Source organism: Notamacropus eugenii, chromosome 6 (assembly GCF_028372415.1).
Source record: "Notamacropus eugenii isolate mMacEug1 chromosome 6, mMacEug1.pri_v2, whole genome shotgun sequence".
NCBI lineage: Eukaryota > Metazoa > Chordata > Mammalia > Diprotodontia > Macropodidae > Notamacropus > Notamacropus eugenii.
In genome coordinates, this window is record NC_092877.1 from 59,958,535 (window position 1) to 59,986,277 (window position 27,743).

Sequence of the window (27,743 nt, forward strand, 5' to 3'; positions counted from 1 at the left end):
TCAATTATCTTCTGTCTGCCTTAGTTTCTTTGTATGGAAAATGGGGATGACAATGGCAGCACTTACTACTTAGGACTATTGTGCAGATAAAGTGAGATAATGCTCCAAATAAGAGGGAACTTACCCAATTTTTAAGGTGCTCAAGATCAAAACCTTAGTCCACACAGTGAAGTCTGATGATAGTGCTAGGTGACCTTTTATTATAATAGTAGAAAGAGGCATTGAGACTGTGACTTCATTAGTATTGGTGAGTTTCTGGTGAGGGAATGTGGAGAAAGTTAGTACCTTCTCTGCAATTTTTAATCTTAGAGAATTATGTGGAAGCGCTGGGGGCTTAATTAACTTGTTCTGGATCCCAGCCAACATGTGTTGGGGTGGGACTTGAACACAGATCTTCTGGACCTCAAGGTCAACTATCATTTATACTAGGACAGGACACTTTTACATGGCACTGTAAGATCTGCAAAAGATCCCTCCTTACCATATACTTATGAGCTGAGTAGTATACACATTCTTATTCATGTTTTACAGTAGTGGGAACTAATGTACCTGGAGGTTAAAGGATTTGCCCACAATCCTACGGCTTAGCCATGTCATATCCCTATCCATGACATCTGAACCCACACCTTCTGATTCTAAGGCTAGTACCCCTAGTCTTTGCTGCCCATCCTGTGTGCTGTGCTTTGTTAATAAGAAAGTACAATTTTTATTTTGCAGAAGCATGTTGTGGAGACATTTTTTGGATTTGATGAAGAATCTGTTGACTCAGAAACATTATCTGAAACCTCCTATAATACAGACAGGACAGATAGGACACCAGCAACGCCAGAGGAAGACCTGGATGATGTAAGTATTCTCTCTCTCTCTGTCTCTCTCTCTGTCTCTCAGTCTCTCTGTCTCTTTGTCTCTGTCTCTCTGCCTCAGTTTCTCTGTCTCTCTCTGTGTCTGTCTCTGTCTCTCTCTGTTTCTCTGTCTCTGTCTGTCTGTCCATCTCTCTCTCTCTGTTTCTCTGTCTCTTTCTGTCTCTCTTTCTCTCTCTGTCTCTATCTGTTTCTGTCTCTGTGTCTCTCTCTGTTTCTGAATGTCTCTCTGTCTCTCTCTGTCTCTGTCTGTCCATCTCTTCTTATCCATGAAATCAATCAAGGAAATGATTCATTCCTATTCCTTATTGTTGCCATTAAAAAGTCTTTCTTCTCCTGCTAAAGACTTAATCACACAACAGCCAGCTACAAAATTACTTTATTGAAAAATCTTCTCTGCTCATTGAGGGGTTTTGTCCATTTGTTTTTACAATCAAGTGCTTAATACTATAAAATAAAGCATTTCTATTTTGTGGATTATTAAATAACCCTGTTTGTTCAGTGAGGTCAATGCTTGGGGAGTGTAGAATACCTAGCTTGGTGTATACCTATAATATCTACTGCTGAGGAGGCTAAAGTTGTAGTTTGAGAGTGAGTTTGAGAGTCTGAGATGCAGCCACACTAAGCCTGGGATTAATTTGTGTAGAGACCCCGGGAGTGGAGGGCCACCAGGTTGCCTAAATTAAGACAAACCAGTCCAGGTAAAAAAAAAAAAGCAACCAAAAACTAAAACCAAAACCCAGAACAGGTTAAAGCTTTCATTCTGATCAGCAGCAGAATTGGGCCCCATGAGGGACAGCTTTATTTCCAACCTGGATGAGACAGGGAGACTCAATCTTCTTGGGGGGGTAGTGGTGGTAGAGATATCTTCAGTTTATTACCTATGAGTTAGCTTGTATTTCCAAGACTTATAGAAGCTACAGTAGATAAAATGAGATTTACCTATTTACTTTCAGTTTTCACTTTCACTTTGGCATTTAAAATTAAACTATAGATCTCCTTCCCCAGTCTGATACATAAACTATAGTTGTTGAGAAATAATAACTCCCCATACTCTGGTGCTTTAAAGATTGAAAAGTCCATTCTCCAGAATAGAGTTGTGGGTTTAATAACAGTGATAATAACAGTTATTATTGTTGTTGTTCATTCTTGTATAATTCTATGACTCCATGAACTTTCCATGGGGTTTTCTTGGCAAAGATACTAGAGTGGTTTACCATTTCTTTTTTCGGTGGGTGCCCTTTTTACAGATAAGTAACTGGGGCAAATAGGGGTTTAAGTGACTTGCCCAAGATCAAACAGCTAGTAAGTTTCTGAGGCTGGATTTTAACTCAGATCTTCCTGACTCTGTACCCAGTGCTCTATCCACCGTGCCACCTAGCTGCCCCCAACGGTAATGATATCTAGCATTTATTAAATGTTGACAAAGAGCTTTCCAAATATCTTATTCAATCCTAACATTGAATATGTTAGGATTAGGGAGGTCGGTACTACTATTGCTCGTATTTTATAGTTGAGTAAACTGAGGCATACTGGGGTTAAGGGTTTTGTCCAAGGTTGCACAACTGGTAAATGTTGAAGCCAACATTCCAAACCATGTCTCCTGACCACAGGTTCAGGGAACTTCCATCATGCCAGGACACTTCTCAGAGTATGTTTCCCAGAGTAACCCTGTGAAGAATATAGCAGAAGTGGCAACACCTTCATCTTACTTTAATGGAGGAAAACGAGATGTAGAGAAGTGAAGTGCTTTGCTCAACATTGCATGGCTAGCATGGGTCAGGGATCAGAAGTCAGGATTCCCACCCAGATCTCCTGACTTGAAATATAATGCTATCTCCATGGCACCATGTTCTAGAGTGTTAGTATGCTCACCCTAACTCTGTAGCATCCAAATTATCATCAGCTAACAAGTAGTTCATTAAACCAAGTCTCTCCCACTTAAAGTGGTGGTTTTTCTTCATTGCATGGTGTGTTAAGCCTCCTGTACATACAGAAAGACTGGAGTAGCTAGGTGGTGCAGTGGATAGAGCACCAGTGCAGGAGTCAGGAGGACCTGAGTTCAAATCTCACTTTAGACACGACACTCACTAACTGTGTGACCTTGGACAAGTCACTTAACCCCATTTGCCTCATGCTGGGTCATTTCCAGTCATCCTGATGAATATCTGGTCACTAGATTCAGATGGCTCTGGATGAGAAGTGAGGCTGGTGACCTGCAAAGCAAGTCAAGTGCAAGTCATGTCATTATTTCTCTGATGGCATGGTCTTCTTTGGCAACGAAGGACAAACACACACACGCGTGCACACACACACACACACACACACACACACACACACACACAGGGAACGAATCTACCAGTGTCTTTGCAAGGTTTCTTAAATACTTCCCTGTGGGAGGTGCCAAAAGGTAGGTTATATGTGATGGGAATTTTACTTATATCTAAGCAAATAACTGACATTTGCAGCCAAACTAAATGGTAGGTTCGTATAATTAGAAATGAAAGGGATCTCAGAGGTACTCCACGCCAACTTCCATCCCATTTTATAGATGAGAAGGCTAAGACGCATAGAGGTTGTTAGCACTAAGTAACACTTTCTTTCCCCGCTTTTTCCTCTTTGCTATTTTAAGACCACAACCAGAGAAGAGGCAGACTTAAGGTTTTGTCAGCTGACTAGAGAATACCAGGCTTTGCAGAGAGCCTATGCTTTGCTTCAGGAACAAGTGGGCGGAACCCTGGATGCAGAGAGAGAAGCCAGGGTAAGTGGAGAAGTGTTTTGTAATAGTTGGATCATGGATGATCAATGAGGAAAAATGGGGATTTTCAGGTGAGTGGGATGTTCTGCCATGAGTGGCTTTCAGTATTTATCCAACAAACCTTTAAAAATACTTACCGTGTTCAGAGCCCTGTGCTGGTTTGTGGGTGGTGGCAATGTTAAAATAAGAAATTGATACAGCTCTATTAGAACTTAAATTCTAATATCTTCATTATCCTGGGGATATTGATAGTGATTATAAAGAGGACATGAAAAGATTTTAGTTTGCTAAAGCTGGGACCCTTTAAAGATCATCTGGCTTCACAGATGAAGAAGCTAAGGTCTGGAGAGTAGTGACCCAATAGATGACTTGGACAATTGGCCCTGGATTCAAAGTTAGATTTTCAGTCTCTGAAACTAGTGTTTCTTCTACCAGAAGACTCATATCACAAGAAGGCCTTTAATCTGTAATAATCTTGAAACATTGTATAAATGTTAGCTGCTATCTTTGCTATTGTTATTTAACCTAGAAATAATTTAGAATATACAGAACTGATAAAAAATGCCCCCAACACAGAGAGGAATATGAAAATCTTGGGTATACATAACTACTACATAAAATAATTAATCATTTCAAAGCTTATTATATCATATATGTGTGAATCTTACATAATGTTTATTTGTTTAAAAAAATCCAGAATTGAAAAAAGATCGTGTGAAATAAACAAAATCTTAACATTGAAAGGAACATTATATCACAGCTAGTTCAATTTCCTATCCAAAACGCTTTCTATGACATTCCTGAAAGATGGTTGTTGACCCTCTGATTGAATATCACAAGTCATGGGGTCTTTGCTACACATCATGTTCTGTTATTCAACAATTCATTTCATTTCAATAACCATTAAGTACCATTGCTTCTTCATGATATTGATGTCCACTTAGCCTCCATGTAAATTCCACTGAATGATACTAGGTCTCCTCCAAAGAACAACCAAAATCAAGTCTACTCCCTCCAATAGTCCTTCAAATATCTTTTGTCCCATCACGTGTCCCTGAACATTTTTTTCCTTTTAGGGCAAATTGTCTTACTTCTTTGTATGCTCTGATTTTCATATTCCTCACTACCCTAGTGAGGAATGTTGTCTGAGATAAAGAGACCACTCAGACCAGGGATTCCTCAATCTTTGGTGTGTCATAGACCCCTTTGACTGTCTAGTGAAGTCAGTGGAGACTTTTCAGAATAATGGTTTGAAATAATTGAAGAAAATGCTGAATTTCAGTAAGAGGTTATTAAAAATGTTGATGTATTTTTGTTCCAATCCAAGTTCATTGATCACACAGTGGCTAGAGTGCCAAGCCTGAAGTCATGAAGACCTGAGTTCAAATCCTCCCTCAGATGCTTACTAGCTATGTGACCTGGGAAAGTCACTTAACCTCTCTTTGACTCAATTTTCTCAATTGCAAAATGGACATAATAAAAATAATACCCACCTCCCAGATTTTTTTTGAGGATTAAATGAGATATCTATAAAACACTATGGGTGGCACATAGTAAATGTTAGTAATTATTATTTACTTACTTTGTAAAGAATTAGGAGAAACAATAAGATTAATAGTAATGATTACTATAATAGTAATGTCTGGCATTTTATAGTGCTTTAAGATTTGCAAATCACTTTGCTCGCATTAGCATATTTGCCTCTCACAGCTCTGATGGAAGTCAGATAATACACATACTCATATCTACACACATGTATATGAATAAAATGTACTTGGCAAAACTTAAAAACATGACAAATATTGGTTAGTATTATTCCCATTTATACATATGTATAAATATACCTATACATATGTGTATGTATGTGTATATACATATATCTGTATACATACATATATGTATCTGTGTGTATACATGTATATATATATTACAGATATGTAATGTAATGTATATGTATCACACACACAGGTTCAGAGAGGTCAAGTGACTTTTAGGGAACTGGAGTGTTATATAGTCCCACAACTAATAGGTATCTGAAGTAGTATTTAAACCTAGGTCTACCTCACTCCAACTTGAGCACTGAGACTGTCCCTTTCCTGATGGAATTTATTATCTCATAATTAATTAATTACTTTTGTGAAGGCTCCAGTATACCTAGAATAGTATTTCGATTTTTACAAAGCACATTTCTCAAAGTGTCTGTTATGTAGATATTGCAGGGATCATCTCCATTTTCTAGGGGATGTAACTGAAGTTCAAAGAATTTGCAATGTGCCCAAGACCATGTAACTAATAAGCCACAGAGTCAGGACTGGAATTGAGGTCTGTTGATTCTAAGTCCCATGTTCATGATGCTATACCTTTATGTGTTCAAACTAAAGTGTCAAGAGCATTTGGAATTGACAGAAATTGAAAAGGATCATCTGTGGGCTGGCTGGCATTTTTCTTCCTGCTTAACAGTATTTGTTCTTTAGTTGTATTGAATATACCTGGAAGTCTTCTGCTAGCGTGGATATTTGGAACTTTGATGTGACCCTGCCTCATGTATTTAATGTTTTGTTTGCTCAATAGGTAAATCTCCTCTAAGGGAATTTGAGATAGATCTGCTTTGTATGTGATTCCCTCCTTTACCGTATAGTCCTGCAGGGAGGTCTTTGTTGAAGACTTGAAAATCCAAGCTTTGTTCAGTCAAGTATATGTGAATATTTTCATAGAAAAGAGATCTCCCACATCATCTAGTCTAGCTCTTATCAGAATAGGAATCCCTTTTTACAACATTCATAATAAATTTATCTCAGACACAGTCCTTGCCCACATAGACCTTATAGTCTGACTGGGTAATAAGGCTGCCATATATTAGATATCTCTAATATAAAGTATTACATGATTACTGCATTAAAGAGGTGCTTTCACCAGATGATTCTTTAGATTTAGTATATGCCATGTTTATTAGTCACCATCATCCTGCATACATATTAACCTCTAAAGGAAAGTTTAAAGATAGACAGACAGGCAGACAGATAGATAGACTGTGCATTTATTAAATTCTAAATACTGAGGAGGTAAGTACAAGCAAGCAAGATTGTCCCTGTGCTTGAAGACCTTACATTCTAGCAGGAGAGGAAAACACATAAAGGGGAGTTGAACAAAGATGGGGGAAAGGAAAGGATACTTATTTTTGTGGGTAGGAATATGGTATGGAGATGGTTACCATTCTAGGAACTACAATGTAGGCCTGAGCCCCATTAAGATAAGAGTGAAATCTTACCTTTCAAATGAGATGTGGGAGACTATTAAAAAATATAAAACAAGCCAATCTTATAAATGTGAGAGGATGAATATCTATACAACAGATAGAGCAGAAAAAGATTCAGGGGGCACAGTAGATCACCATTTGAAATTTAATCATTGTGGAAATGAAAATGTCTAACACTCATTAGATCGATGTGGATTCTTTTATGCCCTAAGATAAGAATCTTATCTTTCTAAGTGGGGTTACTCATGATGGAAGACAGAAGAAAATATTAAATACCAGTAAGGCTGATATAAATTTATCCTGTAAATCAACCAATTTGCAACACTATTTTAATATTACATTACTACAATACTACATTAAAATTTAATTTAATACTACATTTAAAAAACACATCAGCACTCTTGCTTTTATATAGTCTCCCTACCCTGATCTGCTTCATGTTAATGGGACTATTCATGTTCTGTTTTGTTATTCCAGACTCGTGAACAACTACAAGCTGATCTAATTAGGTGTCAGGCCAAAATTGAAGATCTGGAGAAGTCGCTAATTGAGAAAGGACAGGTAAAAAGTTGTGTGTGTGTGTGTGTGTGTGTGTGTGTGTGTGTTTGCGTGCACACGCATGGGTGTTTGTTTCTCTGTTATGTATTTTCCTCATATTTTAAAAATGTTACCTGCTAGAATGGTATTATTGATGTGGTTTAATATTAATATACAGAATCAGAGAATTGGAGAATTAGATGGAACCATAATAATTAGTTGGTCCAACTCAATACAAAAGAAGAATTCTTATTATACTGTACATAATAAGCAGTCATCTAGTCGGTTCAAAGACCTCTGTGGACAGGGAACCCATGATCAGTCAAGGCTGCCCATTCTACTTTTAGACAGCTCTAATGTTTAGGAATTTTTTCCATGACATCAAATTCAAATTGGCTTTTTTGTAATTTCTACCCATTGCTCTTGGCTTTGTGTCCTGGAACCAAACAGAACTAACGAAATCCTTCCAACATGTGACAGTCCTTCAGTTCCTTTACTGGTGCTTTGCAAAACCTTAAAGACCATTATGAATTATTGTCATGATGATGATGATGATGATGACAGTGATAATAGTGATGATTTCTTGAACACAGTTATGATGTCCCTCCTAAATCTTCTCTTCTCCAGACTGAATATTCTCAGTTCCTTCAAAACATCCCTATATTATATTGGCTCAAGGCCGTTCATCATCCCAGTTGCTTTCCTCTTCCCACTCTCCAACCTATTAATGCCCTTTTTAAGCTATAGTGCCCAGTACTAAACACAATGCTCTAGAGGAGGTCTGACAGGGGCATATTGCAATATTGCAATCACCTCCCTATTCGTGGAAGCTCTGCCACTTTGAATGGTGCCCAAGAAGCCATTTGCTTTTTTGGCTGCCGTATCACACTGCTGATTCTGATTGCGGTTCATTAAAATTCCAAGGTCTTTTTTAGAACACGTGTTCTAAAGTCTTCCCCCATTTTATATTTATGATCTTGAGTTTTCGTTTTTGATACTCATATTTAAGACTTTACATTTATCCCCATTGAATTTAATCTTATTAGGTTTAATTCGGTGTTTAAGGCTCTCAAGATCTTTTTGGTTCCTGACTGAAATCTAGCAGGTTAACTATCTTTTCCACTTTTGTGTCAGATACTTATTGTAGGAACATACCATCTATGTCTTTTTACAAGTCACTGATAAAAATGTTAAGTAATCACAGTTTCATGGGGTACTTCACTGGATACTTCCTGTTGCACTGATGCGAGGATATTAAGAATTATTCTTTGAATCTGGCCATCCATGCAGTTCTGCATCCATTTAACTGTATTGTCATTTTATCCATATATCTCCACCTTTTCCACAAGAACTGTTAAGAGATGCTTTGTCAAAAGCCTTGCTAAAATCTAGGTCAACCACATCCATAACAATTCCTTCATGTACTATATTTATCCTATCAAAAAAGGGGGAGAGAGTGACTTCAGTTTAGTATGATTTGATGAAGCCATGCTAGCACATTGTAATCACTACTTCCCTTTCTATATATTCACCAGTCATCACTAACACTTAGCACAGTGCATAACATGTAGGATTTGCTTCATAAATGTGTATTTATTGATTAATTAATGATTTTTTCTAGATTTTTAGTAGTGATTGAAGTCAACTTCACTGGCTTTATAGTATATAGATTCTCTTTTTTTCCATTTTTGAGCATTGAGACACATTTACTTTTTGCAGTCTGGTAAGTTTCTTTTGTCTTCCAGGGTCTATTAAATATCACTAGCAGTGGCTCAGCAATCACATCTGTTCATTCTTTCAGCACATAAGTAAGTAGTTCAGATGAGCCAGAAAATGTGTGTTCATCAGGAGCTGCTATGTGCTCTCTTACTAATTTTTTTACTTCAGGATCAACTCTATGTTAGTCATTTTCGTTCTTTTTTCCAGCTTCAAGGTAATTCTTCTTTGCAGAGAAAACAAAATAAAGATTGAATATCTCTTCCTTCTTTTATCATCCCATCTGCATCAAGCCAAATGGTTTGTTGCTTTGTTGATACTCCCCTTTTCTCAATAAATAATTTTTGGGAGGTTTTCTTTGGCTTCCTTCACCTGTCCCAGCTCATTCTGAGATTTAATCTTCTCAATACTATGTCTTTTTTCTGCTTTTCTCTTTGCTTAATATTCTGTTACATGATCTTGCTTGTGTCATCTCTACATTTATTTTTTTTAATCTAAGTTGGTTATTGTGTTCTCTGTGCCTTTATGTTGGTCTCTTCAGACAAATTCATTTTTCTTGCTCACTAGAATTGTTTCCTTTGTGTCTATAAAATTTCGTTTCTGATAATTTCTCTTCTCCCCTCATTTGGCTTCCCCTGAATCATTTTAGTTCATGGAATCTTGCCCATCTTTCCTTTCAGTCCTTTGAAATTTGCTGTCCCACAATCCTGGATGCATGTAATGCCACATTTCCTTTCCTTGATCACAAAATTTAGGATGGATTGGCATTTTTCCTCGAAGACCCCCATCATTTCCATGAATTGCAGGTGGATACTGTTGGACTCAAGAGTCAAGAAGACCTCTGTTTAAATCCTGCTTCAATTGTCTACTAGCTTTGTGACACTGGGCAAATCCTTTACACCTGTCTATCTCAGTTTTCTCTGCTGTAGGATCTTCCTAGGGATGCTGTGAGAATAAAATGAATCATGAGAGAATAAAATGATATGTAATGCCATAGATATGTGAGATACAAAGATACATAAGACATGATAGCTAAGTTTAAGGTCACTTACAATCTAAGAGGGAGGGGGTGACTAAAGATCTACACAAATAATTCTGCTGTCAGAGTAGGTTGAAATACATGCCATGAATACCTGGTGAGGAAAAAGAAAGAAATATTCTTTTAGGGATGTGGGAAAAATCCAAGGAGGTTCCAAGGTGGAAGTGGTACTTGATCTGGGCCTTAAAGGATTTGTAGGATTGTTACAGACTTTAAAGGGAAGGACTCTTTAGGTGGGACTTAGGGCATGAGCACAGACTTGGAGGTATGAGATTTCAAGCCATATTTAGGGACAGAATGTCATCTAGCTTGGGAAGGGCAATAATGTAAGATAAAGTTGGAAAGATGGTTTGGACCTTGAATATCAGGCTCAAGAGCTTGGATTTGGGCAGATAGGCATTGGGCATCCAGTGAAGGATTTTGAATCAGAAAGTCAATGAAGAGGCAGCATGGTAGGAAGAGCTCTGACCTTGAAGTAAAAAGAATTAGGTTTGAATTCCAACTTCGATACTTTTTTAGCTATGTGACTTGGGGGAAATTACCTGAAATCTTTGAGTTTTCTCCTCTGTAAGGTAGGGATAATAATAATAATAATGCATGTCCTATTACCTTCAAAGAATTGTTTTGAGAAATTATTTGTAAAAACTGAAGCTCTATAGAAACATCAATTACTGTTGTCAGAGTTCTGATTATATTATCTACAGTAGAATATTTCTGTTATTAAATTGATATTTCACAAATTGAGGGGCAATGCTTCCTAGGTTGAGTCTAGAGATATTTTCTGGGGTTACAGTGTCTGCCTATTACTTCTAACATTCTGTTACTACCCTTTATAGTATGATTCTTACTTGCCTCCTGGACCAACTTAGGCAAATAGGCAGCTAAATATGTGGAATGATTTGAAGGACTAGGATAGTTGGGCTATGCTCCAGAGCTCATCATATGGCCAGTCTTGGGAATTATTATTTTTGGTTAAAGCTCACTCCTGAAGGCCACCTTAAAATGTTTATTGTTAGAGTTATGACCAGAAATTGGTAGGGATTAATATCTAGTTGTCATCTAAAAGAGAAAAGGATCCTGAGGGAACAGGACCTTGGACAGGTAAATGATATTTTTTTTCCTTTTGGAAAGGTATAGGGACTCATAGGATGTTGTTCCAAAAATATAATCTCAGTTAGCAGGCAAAAGGTTTTGGTGTCAAGAGTCCTAGGCAGCCAGGGAGCAAGATGAAGGTGCTCATAGTCTGGGATAGCTGATGAGTGATCAAAGATGCGAATTCATCCTTTATCCAAATTTGTTATCTTCCAACCATATTCCATATTCCTTGCCATAATTTACACTTTGGTTTTTACAAAAGTGTGATTCGCAAATTACACTTCTTGCCATAATTTACCCTCTAGTCTCAAATCCCTGCTCAACTTTACTAAAGCCTACAACTTTTCCCTTTTCTAAGTCATCCTAGAGGAAGCATAGGCGGAGTCTAGGTCAACAATGGTACAGGTATTGTGCAGTGTAATAATTTAAAACAAGACATTTGCAAAAAGTCTTTCATAATGTTCTAAGGACAAAATGGAAGGCTAGACAACCTAACAGCTGGGTGGAATCCAAACTGGTTGAATAATCAAACCAAAAGAGTGTAACAGGAAAGGCAGTGGGGCCAGTCATGAAGTAAGAATGAAGGATGAAGGAAGGATAGCTTGAGTGCTGTGTTCATACCCATTGAATACTGAATGAGCCAGAAGGTCTCCAGCTACACTGGATAGTTCTTCAGTGGAGTATTTGTGGAAGGCTATGGATCAGAATCTCATAAGACAGAAGGTATGGTCATGTGTTAGTCTGCATCAGGACATGGAGTGCCTACACTTTAGAGTCATAGTATGTCAAAGTTAAGAGCTGAGCAAAGAGAGGAAGGAAAGCCCAGCAAAGTGGATTCCCTTTTATAAAAGGTTTTTGGAACTTGAACCCCATGTAGCTGTTACAATGTTTAAAATTTTTTTGCATACATTTGATTTCACTACTGAAAGGACCCCCCCCCCCAAGAGAAACTCCCTTTACTAAAGCAAGTCAGAACTGGTTCTGCACTGGGGCACTGAGAGTGACATTGGCCAGAGTCACATAACCAGTACGTTAGAGAATCTGTCTCTTCCTGATGCTGTTTTCTGTGTAAATTATAATGACCTTTGAAAAGTTTGTTTAACAAGGGTAACCATATTTAATGTTTTTTTTTTCCTTTAGGACTCAAAATGGGTTGAAGAGAAGCAGTTGCTAATTAGGACAAACCAAGATCTGTTAGAAAAGGTATGTGTTCAGAATCCTAAATCTATTGAATCAGCTCTATAATTTATAAAGGGTTTACTCTGATCTGTAGTAATTAAGGAAACACAGAAACACAGTGTACAGAGAAATGCAAGGGAGGGAAGGAATCCTTGGGTAGAAACTAGAAGAAGTCAGGGACACTAGCTTCTACACTGGAGAATGGGGTACTGAGCTGAGATTTGGAAGCCCTGTCTTCTGTTCTCTGTCTCTGCTCCTTACTTTTTATAGGTAAGTCATTTCCTCTCCTTGGGTCTCAGTTTCCTCATTTGTAAAATGATGGGTTGAGTTAGGTGACCTGGATGGTCCTTTCCAGATCTAAATTCTACAGGTTTACAAACTTATTGTGCTTGTCATCCTTTGCAAAGATTCCTCAGACTGTTTTATGCCCTTCTTGTTCTTTGTTCTTGGCAATTTGCTGCTATTTCTACTACCAGTCAACTCACATTTACTAAACACCTACTGTCTGCCTGCACCATGTTAAGTGCTACAGGGTGCTGATCTCAGTTATCCCAGGGCATCCCATAGGAGTAACCTCTCCTTTGATTATGTTTAAGCTGCTAATAAGCTGAAATACCTCCCAAGGAGTGCAATCAACCAGGTGGGGGGTGGGAGTGGGGAATGGGATTGAAAACTGCACATATATCAGTCAGTTGGAGGAACATGGAAGTATTTAGCCTGGAGAAGACAGCTCAAGGAACATGATAGCTCAGTCCTAAAGCATTTGAAGGATTATTACACAGAAGAAAGTTTAGGCTTGTTCTGCTTGACTTCAGAAAAGAGAACTAGATGCTATGAGTGAAAGGTAGAGAAAGGAAGATTTAGGAAAAGGAAAAATTTCCTAACAGTTAGAGGTATCCCAAACTGGAAGGTATTAGCTTGGGAGAGAGTGAACTCCCCAAACTAAAGGTCTTCAATGACTGATAGTCATTGACGAAAGGTGATCAAAGACTGTTGCAGACTGATGGACTGCATGACCACTTGTGAAGGATACTGTACAAGAGGTTTTCGTTCAGACACATGCTTTTAGTGAACCTCTGAGGGTCTGTGGTTCTATGATCCTAGAGGAACCAGGGATAAAATCAAGAGCAACAAGAATTAGGATTTAGATATAGATGTGGACTTCTTTAAAACTTCTCCTTCAACTCTCTCATTCTCCATATGCTAAAACCGAGACCTAGAAAGAATCAGTGATCAGGGTTATACATAGGTGACTGAACCAGGATTTAAACCAAAATCTCCTGAGTTCAAATCCAGTGTTCTTTACTGTACAATCCTGGATAACTTGGGTGAATACTTTCAGGACTTGAAATAAAAGATTTCCTAACAGGGGAATTTCTTGTTTACCTTCCCCTAGCCCCATGACCGTCCCCAGATCTTTTCCACAAAGACTGAGATCAGATCAAAAGCTCTAGTCTTGGCCTCAGCTATGGCCTTGGATTGCTGATCAATGAAAGTGTGATCTCCAATCAGAGGAATTTTAAAAAATACACTGGGATAATGATGTATCAGAAACTTGGTGCTTTAGTGGAGTGGACCAAGATGGTGGAGTAATAGCTCGTACTTTCTAGAGCTCTCCCTCCAAGTCTAGCCAAATACCTGTAAAAAATGGCTCTAAACAAATTTTGGAGCTGCAGAACCCACAGAAAGACAGAGCGAAGCAAATCTCCAACCCAAGACAGCCTGGAAGGTCCCTGGGAAGCATCTATTGTGCCACGTTGGGAGCACAGCACAGTCCAGTGTGGACTGTGAGTGCATAGAGGGGACCTGAGCAGGCCTTGGGGAGACTAAATCTCTCACACATGTTGTGGTTTCCAGACTTCATGACCCCAAAACTCTGAGGACAAATTGGAAGGTCGATGGGAAAAAGCCTGTGGGACCAGTAGAGGAGAGTGGAGTGGTCCAGCCCCAGCTCCAGGGCATGCAGAGGAACCCACAGCAGCCACAGTAGCAGCAGGGACAGTTGCAGCCACTGTTTCTGGAGCTCTAGGCCCACAGATTGTGGGGAGATCAAGTGGCTGACAGTACATTCCCCACCCCACTGCAAGCAGAGAACTACCTTGACAAAGAGCTCGAGTCTAATAAATGGATGGGGAAATGAGCAAAAACCGGAAAAAGAATCAGACTATAGAATCTTACTTTGGTGCCAAGGAAGACCAAAGCATGAAAACAGAAAAAAAAAAATAAAGTCAAAGCTCCTCCATCCAAAGCCTGCAAGAAAAATATGAGTTGGTATTAGGACATGGAAGAGCTCAAAAAGGATTTTGAAAATCAAGTAAGAAAAGTAGAGCAAAAACTGAGAAGAGAAATGAAAGTGATGCAAGAAAATCATGAAAAGCAGTCTTCTCATTGGCTTTTTGAATGACAAAAGAGATCCAAAAAACCAATGAGAAGACTGTCCTAAAAAGCAGAATTGGCCAGATGGAAAAGGAAATCCAAAAGCTCACTGAGGAAACTAATTCCTTAAAGATTAGAATGGAGAAAATGGAAGCAAATCCCTTTATGAAAAATCAAGAGGAATGAAGAACCAAAGGAATGAAAAAATAGCAATGTGAAGTATCTCAGTGGAAGAACAACTGTCCTAGAAAATAGATCCAGGAGAGACAATTTAAAAATTATGGTACTACTTGAAAGTCATGATCAAAAAAAGAGCCTAGACATTATCTTTCATGAAATTATTAAGGAAAGCAGCCCTGATATTCTAGAACCAGAGGGTGAAATAAATATTGAAACTTGTTGATTCAAACACATAGCAATATACTCATCTGAAAATGTATCTTGTTCCTTTTTTAAACTGATGACAGAACCATTTTCTGTGAATGGCAAACTCCACTTTCTTAGGAAATGCATGAACTGAGAACCACAGTGATGTATTAGCCTTTTAAGTGATAGGAATCCCATTTAATACAAGTTGATATATGTCATAACTTATTCTTAGATGGTCAGGCCTTGGAATTGAAGGCTTCAATTTTGGGGCCACATATGAAATGATATGGCATTGCAACATTTTAGAGAGTGGGATTTTAGGTCATACATAAACCAGAACGCTTTTTTCAGCTGTAACTAACATGATGAGAATTTCTTAAAGGATACGGAAAATGCGATGTAGGAATTTAATAAGTTTTTTTAAAGGCAGTTTCAAGAATGAAGGATTAACAACAAATCTTGCTACGTTTTTCTTGTGTGTGTATCCACCTATTTTAGTACCTCATAAGAACTGTGGCTGCATTTTTCTTGTGTTCCCTTCACTACCACGGTTCTCAGACCCTCTGGGCCTTGAGTAGACAGCATTTTTTAAGTCTTACCTTTAAAAAAAGCATCACTTAATGTCCAACCCTCTGCTGATAAGTCTATGTTTTGCAAGTCCTCTGATAATGAACTTGCATACTTATCTTTCATATTTATAGCAGTGTGTTTCTCTTTAATTTTATATTATAAAATCATAAATTTTAAGTAAGAGCAAGAGAGAAATCTCTTATAAGAACTCAGTAAGTTGCTTTTTGAATGTATAGTTTTGAATACACCCTACTCAAAACTATGAGAAAGACAATCTATTTCAGTAATGGACTTTACCAACTATTCATCTTCATTTCACCCTTTTAACTAATCATTTTCTTTTTAGGGCCTCAGCTTCTTGGGACCATTAGGCAACACAGTGGACAGAGCTGTGGGGCTGGAGTCAGGTAGACTTTAGTTCAAATCCAGCCACTTACTGGTTGTTTGACCTTGGATAAGTCATAGCCTCCATCTGCCTCAGTTTAATCATTTGCAAAATGTAGGTAATGATAGTTCCCACCTCCCAAGGTTGTTGCAAGAATCAAATGAGATATTATTTAGTAAGTGCTTAGCATAGTGCCTGGAGCATAGTAAGTGTTTTATGAATGTTTATTTTCTTCCCTCCACTATATAATGAGAGAGTTGACTTAGATGACTATAGGATCATAGGTTTTTGGATCTGGAAAGTTATATAGTCCAGCCCCCTTATTTCACAGATAAGGGAACTGTGTGCCCCCTCCAGAACACACTCACACGCACACGCGCGCGCGCACACACACACACACACACACACACAGATAGCAATAGGATAGCCTGGATTTGAATCCAAGTCACCAGACACTAAATTCAATATTCTTTGCGTTGAAGTTCCTTACAGGTCTAGATCCTATGATCCACTCCATGTGAGTTAACCTACCTGTACACTACCCATTCCTCCTGTGCCCACACAACAGTATTTATTTTCAATGAATTAGTCACAAGCCCCCACTAGGTTACTTAATGGCAATAATTCCCCTTATCAAAGATTGAAGATTCTCCCTGAGTCCCTACTGTATTTCCTGGAATTTTCTCTCTGAATCAAGTCAACTTGCCTCTATTGGCTTATTTGATTCTCTGGATCTCCTATTCCCCAACTTAACAAAGGTAGTAAAGTAGCTGATGCTTCCCATCTGTGTCCTGGACCCGTTTTATCAGCAATTATTATTACCCCTTGGGTTTTCATTGTCTGTCAAGGGAGAAGACATCCAATGGCCTTCACTGATTATAATGCTCATTAAGACTAATGCCTCATGTTTTCCTTCAGATTTACAGGATGGAAATGGAGACGAGTCAGCTGAAGAATGAGATGCAGGATGCAAAAGACCAGAATGAGCTGTTAGAATTCAGAGTACTAGAACTGGAAGTAAGAGATTCTATCTGTTGTAAACTCTCAAACGGAGCAGAAATTCTGTTTGAACCCAAACTGAAATTCATGTAAAGTTCTCTGCTGTCTAAAGCATGTGTAAAGGGGAAATGTTATACTTTTTTTTCTTTCCTCTGTATGTTCAGAATAATTTCACTGCCTTAATATGTTTTGGAGACAATGCTCATAGAAGTATCCGAGGATGTAAAAGAGCTAATCTATTTATTGCGTATAGCTTGTTTTGCACTTAATAAAATAATTTGTTTTTGCAATATTTTGCCTTTTTTATTTGTGTTTCATTTCCATAACTACTCCTTTCCTGCATGTACGATCACCTGGTATGCAAACTACAGACTTGGAGAGTAGCACTTTTTCAATTAATAACACACTTTTGGAAGTGATCTTGCATGCAGCGAATATCACATTTTGCAATGTTAGGCTTTGACACCAGCCAGCACCTGAATCTGTACTGTGTTTAATGTCAATCACAGCCAGTTTTCTATTTGTCCTCACTAATTCAAGGTAAGTAGAGATGCATTAAAAAGGGCTGATTTGCGCAGTGACTCTTCCAAATTGCTGCTGCTTTAGTCAAGAGAAGGACCTTGATGGATCCGAAATTGTCAGTTACACCTAAAGCTACGATATGCTCATACAAGTGGAGAGGGATGCAATGTGCAGAATACTCAAGCATGGAAGCCATGTTTCTCCTAGACTTTCCCAACAGCCTTGAGAAACAATGTTTGTTTTATCCAGTGCAAGAAGTGCCCTTTCCGTTGAATTATATTTGGATGTTCCCTCAGGCTGTGTTGCTTTGTGGTACATTGGCACATTCATGTTCACCAGCTTTTATTGATGCTCATGCAGATTTGCTGGAATGATGCCCCTTTTCTCTCTCTGAAAACATCCTTATCATCTCTAGTACCATCTCTATATATGTCTGCATATTTTCTAAAATACTCATAGTGATGTTGTCCCATAGACTTTTCTCTAACGTCTTTCAATCAACCTTTCTTTTCCTTCTACTGTCCACTTTAGTAGTGGACACCTTCTTGTCATTCTTCCTGCTTCCACTCTGTAGCCTTGATTTCTGTCACAATTATGGTTTTCCCATCCTTTAACATCTTTTATTTTACTCTGTCATGGAATGTGTCCTGATCTTATTGTTGATTATTAAATTTTAATGTGTCACTTGGCTACTTTGGACACAGATTAAATTATGCACTTAATTTAAGAAAATCTCCATTGAAAATAAAACCAAGACAACACTTTTTACTTGTAGGATTGCTAGGAACCTATTCTTAAAAAGGTACCTCCTATGCTTGGAGATTTTTTTGCCCAAGTTTAAAAAAAATACTTACATAACTATGATCGTAAAACCTACCGGTATCCAAGTTTTTATCTTTCCCTATTGTCTTTTGAAGTTTTTAGAAATCAGTCCAAATTATTTTTTAACTTTGTTTGTACAAAATGTGCTCATTCTTTTATCATGCTGTTTTTCTCTATAGTTGATCATTTCAGTGGGATGTCAGATGAGAATGGAAGAGTCAAAAATCTTTGTTCTTCATGGTAACAGGGACATTCCCCCCACCCCCCAATTAGATGTTCAAATTCAGATTAGTCCATTTTGGGCTTTTATAAAATGAAATGATGATGCTTCCTTTCAAGTTATTGCAGGTTTTGAACATGACTTCCAAATGTAGGATTTGTTCTGGACCAATTTGTTCACTTGGCAGATTTCTGAAGAGTTCCACTGATTTCTTGACTTGATTCAATTGAGAGGACAAAAATGATAATTCTAACATTAGAATATTATTCTTCTGTTAATCAATACTTGTTTTCAGGGCAGTTTTAAGAACTTGTCTCTGTTAATGCTGACTTCAACATCACTTTCATCAGATCCATCTATGATGACGATATAAATGCAGTCATACAAAGTGCCAAGTATTTTTCCCGAGGGGATCAGATAGCATAATTTAACCTCCATAGCTCGTGCTTTAATCTGATCCTGCCTTTTGTTTGCTTATTTTTGGTTTTTTACCTTCCACCACTTGTATGTAGGATCGAAAAACACTTCTTGGGGAATAAGTTCTGAATTTCTAAACTTAACAAAAGGAGCTTTCGCCTTCGTTGTGTTGTTACACAAGTTTATTTATGGCAGTGTGTATGAAAATGTTAGTGGAAGTATTTATTGAGATTGAATTTATTAGTAGTTCCTGATGTTTTCATCATCCATCCATTCATTCACCAACCATTTATTAAGCACCTACTGTGTACTGAGCAATGAACCAGGCACTGGAAGAGGTACATAAGACAGTCCCTTACCATAAGGAACTTACATTAAAATAGTATATAACAGCAAATTTTACAGTGTCAATGAGAAATGTTTAATCTTATGATTACTATTCTTTCCTAGTTAAATGGGTGAAACTGGAGGCACTTGAGATGTGAATAAATTTTGAAAAGAACATTTAATGGATTGGAGAGGCATGAAAACACCATGGTTTTTTGAAGGGCAAGGATACGACAGTATGAATATGTTTGCTTTTAGCAAGCTCTTCACTGACTAGAATTCATGGCTTTTATTTTGAATGTATATCAAAAAAAGGGAAAACAATCCATAATCAAATAAAGTTGTTTTTAAACAAAATCTTTTTCTCAGGAGAGAGAACGAAGGTCCCCGGCATTTAATCTTCACATAACCACCTTCCCGGAAAACAACGGAAGTGCGCTTCAGCTGTTCTGTCACCAAGAAGGAATAAAGGTAGATGTGCCTTTGTTGGCTCCTGATGGCTTGATGGCAATGAGATTAGTTCAAATGTCAAGTTCCACTGGGGGGAGGGGCAAGGAGAGTCAATTATCCTAAATCTATTCTTATGGGAGAAGTCATAGTACTGAAATCATATTTTGGGATATAGCATAAAGGGTCAAAGGGTCACATCTCATCTTTCTCAATTTTCCCAATGTGATCACAATGTAATCACTTCTCTCTGGGTCTCAGTTTCCTCCTTTGTAACATGAGGGGGTTAGATTAGATGATCTCTAACTTTCCTTCCTGCTCTAACTCTTTTGTGTTTCCTTTCTGGAAAAGAAAGGTACAGTTAGAGTTTCCAACCATAACACTTTCCATTACTCCAAGGCTACAGAACATTTAGTGACACCTTGATTCTAATGTCAGTGTAGTGGTTTTCCAGACAAAGAAGTTCAGCCCTATAAGATCAGTCTTCTATGAAGCATGATATGAGAGCCCTTGGTGCATGTGAGAGGAAGAAGGGCTAGCAAAAGGAGCAGGGTCAGAAAACCTGAAGTTCATTCGTAGCTTCTGGACATAACCAGCTATGGCAGCCTGGTCAGGCCCCTTGATTTTCTTTGTCCACTTTGATTAAACTATCTGTACGATGGAACTAACTGTATTTGTACTACCTACTTCATTGGGTTTCTGTGAGGCAAGTATTTGGTAAACCATAATGTGATCAAGAAGTAGGATTTGTTACTATTATTTTTGCAGTTAATAAATTGCCTTTATTGAAATTGCTTCCAATTACTTTAATAGGAATTTACCTATTGATGAATACCAAGTTGATAGACAAGTGGATAACATAATTATATTTTGCAGGCAGTTAGTTGGAACAGTGGATAGAGCATAGGACTTAGAGTCAGGAAGCTCTGAGTTCAAATCCTGCTTCAGACGCTTACTAACTATAAGACCCTGGGCAAGCCATTTAATCTGTTTTTTTTCCCTCAACTTCCTCATCTGTGAAATGGGGATAATAGCACCTACCTCATAGTGTTGTGAGGATCAAATGAGATAACAAGTGCAAAGTGTTTTGAAATCTTTAAAGTGCTATATAATATTAAGCTATCATTACTGTTATTATCAATATTACATGCTTCCTTTATAATGCAGGTACCTACATGAACAGAATGAATTTAGCTGACTTAGTATCATCCAAAGGGCAAGTTAATATGCTGGAATGACTATAACATGTTCAGCGTCTCAGAAAGATAACATATTGTAGGTCTATCATCCCCATAATAGCCCCATGAATTTTATTGGAAGGTATTTATATTATTTTTTCCATGTGTACTTGTGTCTCACTTTTACAACCTAACTATTTGAGGCAGTAGAGCAGTAGATTTGGAGTTAGAGCACCTGCCTCTACTACTTACAATCTGTGTGTGCTTAGGGAAGCCTCAGATTTTCTGGATCTCAATTGTCACATCTGTATAAAGGAGGGATTTGGACTAGATGGTCTCTAAGGCCTCTTTCAGTGATAAATCCTATTTACCTCTTATTTGATGACATTTCAATCTTGGTATGCCAGTGGCATGCTAGTCATGTCATTCCTGGTTGCCCATCTTTGCAAGTAAAGTCTCAGTGACGATGGATGAGTCATTTTGTCCTTATACTATATTTAGTAAATGCTTTAGTTCCCAGTTGCTGTGTGATGTTCAATTTTGCCCTAAGAATAGGATTGACTTTTCATTATTAGTCTCTTGAATAGATGGGATGATAGCATTTCATTTTCTTTAAGGAGACAGATAACATCTGGGCTTCTCCATATGTTTTAGAAACAATTTATTAACTTAGCATGTTTTCTTCTATATATTCACTATATAGAGGAAACATGGATAGAGAAATAGACTTAGGGTCTGGATAACCTACGTTTAAATTTTGCCTTTGGTACATACTTGCCATGTGACCCTGGGCAAGTTCATTAACTTTTCCAGTGCCCCCAAGCAATCTGTGAAGTCTGTAAATTGCAGAATAGTTGCCAATTTACATCGGTAGGGAGATTTTCCTTGAAGGGGGGCAAGGGTGTTGTCTCCACCAACATCATCACAGGTCTGAAAGAGAAAAAGAAATAACTGGGAAACACTGATTGTTCCCAGAGTATGATTAACCTTACATTCTGTAGAAGCAACATGTTATAATGTTGGATCCAAGAACACTGGGTTTAGAGCCAGAGGACTTGGCTTCATGTCCTGTCCGTTTCATTCTCTACCTCTGTGATCTTGAAGAAATCCCTTCACCTCTTTGCATCTAGAATTTTTTTCACTTGTGAAAATGAGGTGGGATTGTAATAGTCACTGTGAAGTTCCCTTTCAGCTCTTAATATATGACCCTGTGAGCTTTTCAATGCACCTTATTCAAACTGTAACTAGGACATCCAAGTTACATGCAATTAAAAGGAATAGACGCTGGTGGGGAAAAAAGTGAATATCAAGTTTTCCACAAACAGGGATCTCTAAAGCATTGTAATGTGTATAAAAGATACTTTTTTGTCATTGGGAACTTTATTGAAAAGTGGAAGAATATGGCTCATAAATGAGTTTGATATATAACGTAGCTCACAAAATATGTATGTTGGAAATCTTTTCTAGGATGTGAATATTTCTGATCTTATGAAGAAATTAGATATCCTTGGAGATAATGGGGTAACTATGAATGATCCATTTTTGGTTTTGTATTCTTGTTTTAAATGGGGTGTCTGCTGTGGTTTATTTTCCTATTAGAGCTAGTTTAATAGATACAATGTAAGACTTTTGTATGGCCATTTTCCTGGATAGCATGCTATGTCAACATTTATTCTTAAAGACATAAAGGATAGACCTTGCCCTTACCATCCTTTTGTTTTTAAAAGAAATAGGAAAACTAGAGACAAAAATGAACACCCAGGAAAAGAGCAAAACTTCTTTGCTTCTCTATCTGTCCTAATAAATATACTGTATCTTTTATTGACATATAAGGTATTTACTGTTTTACACTTTTAAATATATGTACATATACTTGCCTTGATAGAGGCTATATTATGTATACTCGATAAGCACAAAGTAAAATGTTCTACACTTTGGGACAGTAATATTTCAACAATTTGCCCCAAATTAGTTTTATTTTTATTTAAAAAAAATACTTAGAGAAAGATGCTTCATGATGCAGCCCGATGAGAACCTTTTGTGCTTGTCTGACAATAACTGTGTGCGTATGGATCTGGAATCCAGTGTAAAATGTGATTGCCCATTTTTGTGTTTTAGAATTTGAGAAATGAAGAACAGGTTGCAATAATCCAAGCTGGAACTGTCCTTTCTCTGTGTGAAAAGGTAGAATTCAATCAAATTTTTGTCCATCTATCCATCAAGTTTTCACAGTACCATACAAGAAACTGTACATTGAGTTTCTATTTGTTGTCTGTTTGTTCTCAGAGCATGTATTTCTGCTGTGTGTTCTATCTATATGGGCATGTGCATGTGCTCATTTTCTTTCTTGATTTTGGTGATATTCCGCTTCTAACCATGTTATTTCAGGTCCTGATCATAATGCCACAAGATTCTTTTCAGAATATTCAGTTATATGAAAAATGGAAATCATGTTAAACAGTGTTAGTACCTTGAACATAGTAGGTGCTAAATAAGTGGTTGCTGAATTGAATTAAAAGATAACTATTCTTTAAAAAGGTATCGTCTACATATTTTTACGAATACCTACATTTTACCCCATCCATCTAAGTTTCCATAATATGGAAATATTGCTCTAGTTCCAGGATCTCACTGATGTGTGGTGACCCCTTCCAGTGATGCTCATCACAACCCATTCCAACCTGCCCATCCTATGTGTCACATGTCTGTCTTCCTGTAAACCTTATTTTAGTAAGGAAAATACAGGTTTAATTATGTCACACGTGGAGAGATCCATATGGTTACAAAGAATTTTATGTAAATGTTCAATTCTAGATCTTTATTACTTCTCTCTTTTGAAAAATGACTTGTCCAATTGTTTACAATTATAGTGAAAGACAGTGTGATGATAATAATACTTGAATCGCCTCCTTCAACGGGTTGTTGTAAGGAAAGTACTTTGCGAACTGTAAATTTATGAGAAATGGGAATGATAATTCTTATCAATTTGTCAGTGTGCATAACTTTGATAGGTGAGATAGCATGCATTCACTATGAGGAAAGGATTATTTTATTTCTGCCTTCCTGTCCCATGCTCCTAACACAGTGCCTAGTGCATAGTAAAGGCTTAATAAATGATGATTGATTGATTATCTTTATATGTGCGAAGCAATGAATGGTCCTTGAAAAAATGCTTTTTTTCTCTCTTTTGCATTTCTTTACTTCCTTTTGCAAATATTTCAGAAAATACTGTTGGCAGATACATTATTTAAATCAATTTCATCTTGTTTTAGTTGTGAGGGCCTTTTACCTGAAGTCACTACTAAGTAAGAGTGACATTAATTCAATTTTTAACAAAGTTTTGTTGAGAAAACACCATAGTGTGAGACAGATATGAGACAATGCCTTCACACCTTCCTTTGATACCTCCTTGAACTATGGAGATGATCCTGGCCTCCTGAAGTCTATGTCAGTGAAGTACCATTTGTGGCAGGCCTTACCAAGCTGGGAAGAACGTGGGTAGAAGGTGGGTCACATAATTAATCTTCTTATCCCAGGACCAGCATAGCTAAGTGTAAAGAAGTTCCTCACAAGAAAATGAGTCACCAGAAAAGGTAGTAGGGTATTGCTGAAAAAGTATTATATCTGGAGGCAGAAAACCTGAATTCAGATTTTGATTCTGCTACATACTTTGATGAATTTGGCATGCCACTACTCTCTTCTTCTGCGAAAGAGGAAGTTGGATAAGGTGATGATGTGGTTCTCTCCAATTCTTGGTCCTATGATTTTTTTGTTGTGTGTGAGTTTATGGACTGAGAAAATGTAGAGAACACCCATAACCAGTGAAATAATGGATCTTCCAAGCTAGGGGTTTGTAAATGTTTTTGTGTCATGGATCGTTTTGGCAGTTTGATGAAACCTATGGACCCCATTCTCAGAATAAGTTTTTTTAAATGAATAAAACAAAATATATGTATATATATATTATTATTATTACAAAGGACACCAATTGGGTTGAAATGACAGTTATCAAAATATTTTTTTAAAAAATTCAAGAACCCTACTTCAAGGACTCCTACATTAAACAATTGAAACTGAAAGAGTTGCAGGTTGTCTCTCCTTTATCTAATGTTTCATAAGTTCTTGACTTACTATCTTCCCAAAGAAGCATATGTCTTACAATAAACATTGATGGATTTATTTTTTCTGAAACATACAAAATGTGGCTTTAAAATAATGAGGCACAGACTGGCTCCTGCTAGACTGTCTTGGACCCTTGCTGACTTTAGTCAGCCTGACTTCACTGCTTCCTATAGCTACAAGTTATAAGAACTACAAGTTCTTATAACTTCCTATAACTACAATATAGTAATTACAATATAGTAATGATGATAATTCATGATCATATGGCTTTTAATCTTACAAAACTTTTTCCTCACAAAAGCCCTCTGAAAAAGGCAGCAAAGGATTGCTGCCACCTTTATGCACCTGCAGAAAGGTGATTTGACTTACCAGAGTCAAACAGATAGTAAGCGGGTAGAATTCATCATGACAATGATGATGATAATGATCGCTAGCATTTGCGTAGCACTTTACACTTTCCAAAGACCTTTATGATACTGACTTCAAATCTAGAGCTTTTTCTATGATATCACTCTGTATGGGTTTGATGTAAGGAGACCTCCTGTTCTCAGTATCAGTTTATTCCATTTACCAACTGGGTATCATTGGACATATCACTTAACCGCTCAGGTCTTCAGTTTCCTCACCTGTAAAATGGAAAAATTATCTTTTCACTACCTATTTTGTGATGAGGTAATTTCCATGAAATGCTTTGGAAATCTTAAAATGCTATTTAAAATATCAAATATTCTTGTCATACTCACTGATTGTTTTGAACTTTGATCACTTCACAGCCAAGCAAGGTGTTTCCCTACAAATATCTAGCCATAGCCAAGGTCATGTTCAGTTTAAGTGAATAAAATCATCCTCTGCTAGATAATGGAGATGGCTTTTGAATGTCCAGACAGCAATTATAAACAGAAAAGCTATATTATGTTTCATTATATTAGAATGGTAGACTGACATTTTTTCCTTCTTCTATTGGTTTAGAACATAAAAAGCAACTTAAGCTTACTCATCTACTATTGTGCATCACAATGACAAGTATGATTTATTTTTAAGCATTTTATTAAATATAAAGAGACTAAAATGGAAAAGTAGCTACTCCCTGGCATTAAATATGTTGCATTTCAGAACAGGATCTTTTTATCTTTATGGCATGGAGTTGACACGGGATTCTGGAAGGAGATGTCCATAGAACATGAGTTCTGTCCACTGCTACCAAACTGGCACTCTTTTGTATAAGAAGTTTCTTGCTTCTCAGATATAATACAAATACCTCAGCTTACCATTTAAAGCTCTTCCTGACTTGACCCCACGTACCTTTCCACATCTCTATCATATTAAATACCGTACTTAGGTTTAAATGTGCAGCCAAACCAGTCTACTAACCCTTCACTCAGCATGTCATCACATAATTCTATGTTGCATGTCCCATCCCTGGAATGCTTGCTTTCCTCATCTTTGTCCCTTAAGAGAAGCTAGGTAATACGGTGGCTAAAGCAGTGAACAAGCAGGAAGACTTAAATTCAAATGCAGACTCAAATAGTTACCAGTTGTGTGACGCTGGGAAAGTTACTTCACCTCTGTCTGCCTCAGTTTCCTCATCTACAAACTGGAGATAATAATAGTACCTCCTAGGATTATGAAGATTAAATGGGAAATATTTGTAAAGTGCCTTGCAAAACTTAAAACATTATAAATCATCATCATCATCATCATCATCATCATCATCATCATCATCATCATCATCATTGTCATCAATTATTATCCCTCATTTTCTTCAAGACCACTCAGGAACTCTGTTTTATGCAAAGCCTTACTTGACGCCCTTTGTTGTTAATGTATTCGGCTCTCAAATTTTTTTGTATGTACTTCTCTCTTTGCATGTTGTATCCCCTCATTAGGGTATAAGTTCCATCAGTATAGGGATTGTTTGCCATTTCTGCCCTCCTACATTCAACAACTAGCACAGTGCCTCTTAAGAGATGCTTCATAATACCTTGGCAGAGGAAACAGAAGGAAAAAGATAAGGTGTATATTTTTCCTTCTCTGTTACCTACTATCATCATCCCATCCACTCTGTACACTAGCTCTGACTCTCCTTTCATCTCTTTTCCATCACTGTAGCACAAAACTCCAATTTTAGCTCACTTAGGCTTTAGACATTGTTCTTATGGGATCACACTAACTTTCTTTATTTGTTTTTATTCATCTTTAGTTCCCTTTCTTCCATCTCTAACATGTTTTTTGTGAGTTGGTGCTTGTCTAGCCACATTGATTTGCTTGAGCCATTCCTCCTGTTTCTCCTTATTAGAAAAAATTGTCTTTATTATTAGATTTTTATTCCTGATATCAACCCATCCATCTCAAAGTTGTTAACTTTGCCTCAATCAATCTTATGCTTTTGTATCTTTTCCACCCTTCCTCTAAGCTCTTTGAAATCTAAGATGATGAACTCTAAGATTTTCTTTAAAAGTTCCCACCATTTCTACCTCAAGTGCCTGTCCATCCTTATTGATTAGATGCCCAGGATAATTATTGCCCTCATTCTTGGCCGTTTCTAAACC

General features: G+C 37.4%; 1 protein-coding gene across 5 annotated transcripts in view; it reads left to right on the plus strand.

The window, feature by feature from the left end:
* The window catches only part of JAKMIP1 (janus kinase and microtubule interacting protein 1), a 252,553-nt gene that overhangs the window by 182,419 nt on the left and 42,391 nt on the right, over positions 1–27,743 (plus strand). For 4 of the 5 annotated variants that reach the window (XM_072620189.1, XM_072620188.1, XM_072620190.1 and 1 more), the window contains 5 exons: positions 718–846; positions 3,493–3,621; positions 7,352–7,435; positions 12,402–12,464; positions 17,059–17,429. In XM_072620189.1, coding sequence (XP_072476290.1) covers positions 718–846; positions 3,493–3,621; positions 7,352–7,435; positions 12,402–12,464; positions 17,059–17,232 — 579 coding nt within the window. In that variant the 3' untranslated portion in view covers positions 17,233–17,429. Of the gene's footprint in view, positions 1–717; positions 847–3,492; positions 3,622–7,351; positions 7,436–12,401; positions 12,465–17,058; positions 17,430–19,816; positions 19,919–22,539; positions 22,594–23,190; positions 23,257–27,743 lie in introns of those variants that run through there. The other variant, XM_072620192.1, reaches the window with a different exon arrangement.